We start from the raw sequence: 3880 nt of genomic DNA on the forward strand, positions 1-3880 counted from the left end.
TTGGGAAGCTGCACCAAAATGTTGTGTAATAAATTAAAGCAGAGGCCAAGTGAGGAAGGGGAAGGCAGAGTGGGATCTTCAGCAGAGAGGATGGAGCACCAGGGAATCCCAACAGCTGCAGGAACTGGAAAAGAAGGGATAGCTGCAAAACCAGTGGCACAAACCAAATCTGCGCCTTGGGTGTGGTCTCGAAGGTCAAGTTTGAGCCCACAAAGTTTGAACCTCCCTTGATGGAGGCACCAGAATGGAGGAGGGTGCAGGGCAGGGAAGCACAAACCCAGGGAAAGGGGAAGCACCCAGGGCCTGGAAGCTTGGTCCTCACAGCTCTGTGCCCTCCAGGGATCAGAGAACTCGGTCCTGTCACTGCTGCTTTGGGGTTCTTGATGAAGCCGTGCCCTCCATCCTCCTCTCCCAGGCCTGTTGTTTGTGCCTCGTGCTGTTTGTCCCCAAAGCCAGGCCTGAAGTGGGTGCAGGAAGGTTTGTTCCAGGAGGGAAACGAGCAGGACTGCCTGGTCCTGCCACGTGGAGGAAGCAGCTCCAGTTTCTGCCTCTCACCTCTGCCCCCGAGGCGGACACTGAACGTGGCCCAAGTGGGGAATGTGAGCGCCAGGAATGTGGGATCAGCTCGGGAACAGTGCAGCAGGGATGTCCAGAGTCACCAACACCCACAGCCCAGCTTTGGGCACTCTGATGTGGCCTTGGCTCTGTCCCACATGTCCCCAAAGCCCCCTGCTCCCCCTGACGAGACCCTCACCCTCCCAAACCTCTCCAAAGGGATCCACCGAGGGCTCACGGAGCTCTCCAGCTCCCTCCCCACCACCAGCAGCACAATCCTGGAGAAAAGGGAGGGGTCCCACCACATCTCCCCCAGCCCTAACTACAACCACAAGCATCCACGATCATGTCGGGGATGTCGGTCTTGACGATGTTGCTGTTGCGGTCGAAGTAGAGCACGGAGAGCGGGCGGCGCCGCGTGGGCACGCAGCAGGAATGCCCCGAAGCTTGGACATTGTTGGCTTTGACCAGGTTGAAGACGGCCGTGTGGAAGGAGGAGGCCATGCCAGGGCTGCCAGCCACGTGCAGAGGGCACTGGCCCACGCAGTAATTGATCTGGTAGCCCTCGGGCTTGATGATCCAATCGTTCCAACCGATGTCGCGGAAATCCACGTAGAAATCCTTGCGGCAGCACAGGTCGGAGTTCTGGCTGCAGCGGAGGCTGCGCTTGGCCACGCGGTGCCCGGGCTCCCTCACCTTCACCTTGGCCACCAGGAAGGGCTGGTGGGACCAGCTGGCGTTGAGCTGGGCTGTGCCATCGCTGCCGTCCAGCTCCAGCCGCAGGGTCCGGCTGTGCGCGGAGAAGAAGCTCTGGAGCCCCGGCAGGAGGGGGAAGGAGCTCCAGGCGCTGCCCGCCGTGCTCAGCCGCCTCTCCGCCAGCAGAGTGCGGTTGCCCCCAGCCCCAGCCGCGGTTTTGGAGGCCAGGAAGATCCTCAGGGTGAGGCCGGAGCGGGGAACTCGCAGGTAGAGCCAGAGCTGAGCCTGCAGGAGGAGAAGGTCCTGCTCCTGCGCTTGGCTGAACTGGAATTGCAGCCCCAAACTGGGGGGAGAGGTGAGATCTGAGGGGAGGAAGGGAGGAGGAGGTGAGCGCTGAGGGATGCTCCCCGGCCATCCAGAGAGTCAAAACTTCCACTTTCGTCTGCCCTCCACCCTTCCCTGCACCCCAGTCCCGGGCAGAAGGGGTGCACGGGGGGATCCTGCTCTCACCCGGCCCTTCTCCACACGGGGTGAGGCTGGAAAGGGCTTCCAGTCCCCCCGAATTAACCCTGCAGCTCCCAACCCAAGAGTCCCAGGCACCCCTCATGTTTTTGGGGGACAAAGCAAATCCCGAGAAGCAGGAACAGGAGAGGAACCACCCGCTTTCTCCCTCCCGGGATGTCACCGGTGCGTGATGGGTGCGGGCTGTCCCGAGTCCCGCACAGCCCGCGGGGCTCCGGTTCCCCGGGCGTCCCCAGGACACGGACCCCACACCCCGGTGCTCACCGGGCCGTCGGGGGGCCGCACACCCACCTGTCTCCAACCAGCTCCCACCTCCCGGGATGTCACCGGGACTCCCGAGTCACGCACAGCCCGCGGGGCTCCGGGGTTCCCCGGGATCCCCAGGGTGCGGACCCCACGCCCCGGTGCCCACCGGGCTCTCGGGGGCCGCGCACCCACCTGTCTCCGCGAAGCTGATGATCTCGTAGCTCTGCTCCTCCTCCTCCTCCTCATCGCTGCCGGCAGCCCCGGGGCCCCGGCGGGCGCCTCCCGCCTGCAGCCGCCGCAGGGCGCGGGTCACGGCGGCGCGGGGCACGGCGTGGGCGAGCCGCGGGCGATCGCGGAGCCGCAGCTTCTCCAGCAGCTGCTTCTTGGCCACCTCCTCCAGCAGCCACCGCTCCGGGCCCGCCGGGCACGACGGGCACCGGGGCTCGGGCACCGCCGCCTCCGCCGCCGCCGCGCACAGAACCGCGGCCAGCAGCAGCCACGGGCCCGGCGGAGCCATCCGCGCCCACCGGACGGCACGGGAGGAGCAGCGAGCGGCAGCGGCACCGACGGGGCGGCACCGGCACCGGCACCCGAGAGAGCGGCACGGACCTCGCGGGTCCGGGATGGGTGGGACGGGAACGGGAAGGGCACCGGGAGCGGCGCTCACGGGACGGGAGCGGCACCGGGAGCGGCACCGGCACCGGGAGCGGGGCGGCGGGCCCGGCTTTGGGCACCTGCGGCCGGGGGCGGTGCCGCCGCCCCCCCGCCCCCCGCCATTGGCCGCCGCACCTGCCCGTCCCGTCCCGAAGTCGGGGATTACCGGGATTAGCACCCCAACCCCGCCTCCCGAGCGGCGGGAACGGCGGGAGGGGTCCCACGGGGGCACCGCTGGGTTGGACACGAGTGGGGTCGGACACGGGGGTGGGCACGCAGCGGAATGGGCAGAGCTGCGGGCGAGGGGAAGAGAAACCTTGAGCAGCCCCACAACGGGCACCGGGATCCTGCAAACCCTTCAGGGAGGGAGGGCTGGGGAAAATCCCGGCCAGCAGAGGCAGCCGGAGGGATCCCAGCTCGGCTGCCCATCCGTGGGTGCCACAGGGCTGCCCCAGCCTGGGCACTGCCCCCTGGGCACCCCCGAGCCACCAGTGTCACACCAAGCTGAAGATGTTCCTCACACCAAGCTGAAGCTGCTCCTCACATCAAGCTGAAGATGTTCCTCACACCAAGCTGAGGATGTTCCTCACACCAAGATGAAGATGTTCCTCACACCAAGCTGAAGATGTTCCTCACACCAAGCTGAAGATGTTCCTCACATCAAGCTGAAGATGTTCCTCTCATCAAGCTGAAGATGTTTCTCACACCAAGCTAAGATGTTCCTCACATCAAGATGAAGATGTTCCTCACACCAAGCTGAAGATGTTCCTCACACCAAGCTGAGGATGTTCCTCACACCAAGCTGAAGCTGTTCCTCACATCAAGCTGAAGATGTTCCTCACATCAAGCTGAAGCTGTTTCTCACATCAAGCTGAAGCTGTTCCTCACACCAAGCTGAAGATGTTCCTCACATCAAGCTGAAGCTGTTCCTCACACCAAGCTGAAGCTGTTCCTCACATCAAGCTGAAGCTGTTTCTCACATCAAGCTGAAGCTGCTCCTCACATCAAGCTGAAGATGTTCCTCACATCAAGCTGAAGCTGTTCCTCACACCAAGCTAAGATGTTCCTCACACCAAGCTGAAGATGTTCCTCACACCAAGCTGAAGATGTTTCTCACACCAGGCTGAAGATGTTCCTCAGACTCTTTGGAGCGGGATGTGCAGGGCAGGGGCTGGCAGAAACCTGACCAAAGCGATGCGAGGTGCCA

General features: G+C 63.9%; 1 protein-coding gene across 1 annotated transcript; it reads right to left on the minus strand.

Moving 5' to 3' along the window:
* Positions 1–576: 576 nt before the first annotated feature.
* LOC134431237 (inhibin beta C chain-like) lies at positions 577–2536 on the minus strand. Its single transcript, XM_063179222.1, has 2 exons — positions 2212–2536; positions 577–1613 (listed from the first exon to the last, which is right to left on the minus strand). The coding sequence occupies exons 1-2, from the start codon at positions 2534–2536 to the stop codon at positions 874–876; spliced, it is 1065 nt and encodes a 354-aa protein (XP_063035292.1). The 3' UTR covers positions 577–873.
* Positions 2537–3880: the final 1344 nt, after the last annotated feature.

Source organism: Melospiza melodia, chromosome 31 (assembly GCF_035770615.1).
Source record: "Melospiza melodia melodia isolate bMelMel2 chromosome 31, bMelMel2.pri, whole genome shotgun sequence".
Taxonomy (NCBI): Eukaryota; Metazoa; Chordata; class Aves; order Passeriformes; family Passerellidae; genus Melospiza; species Melospiza melodia.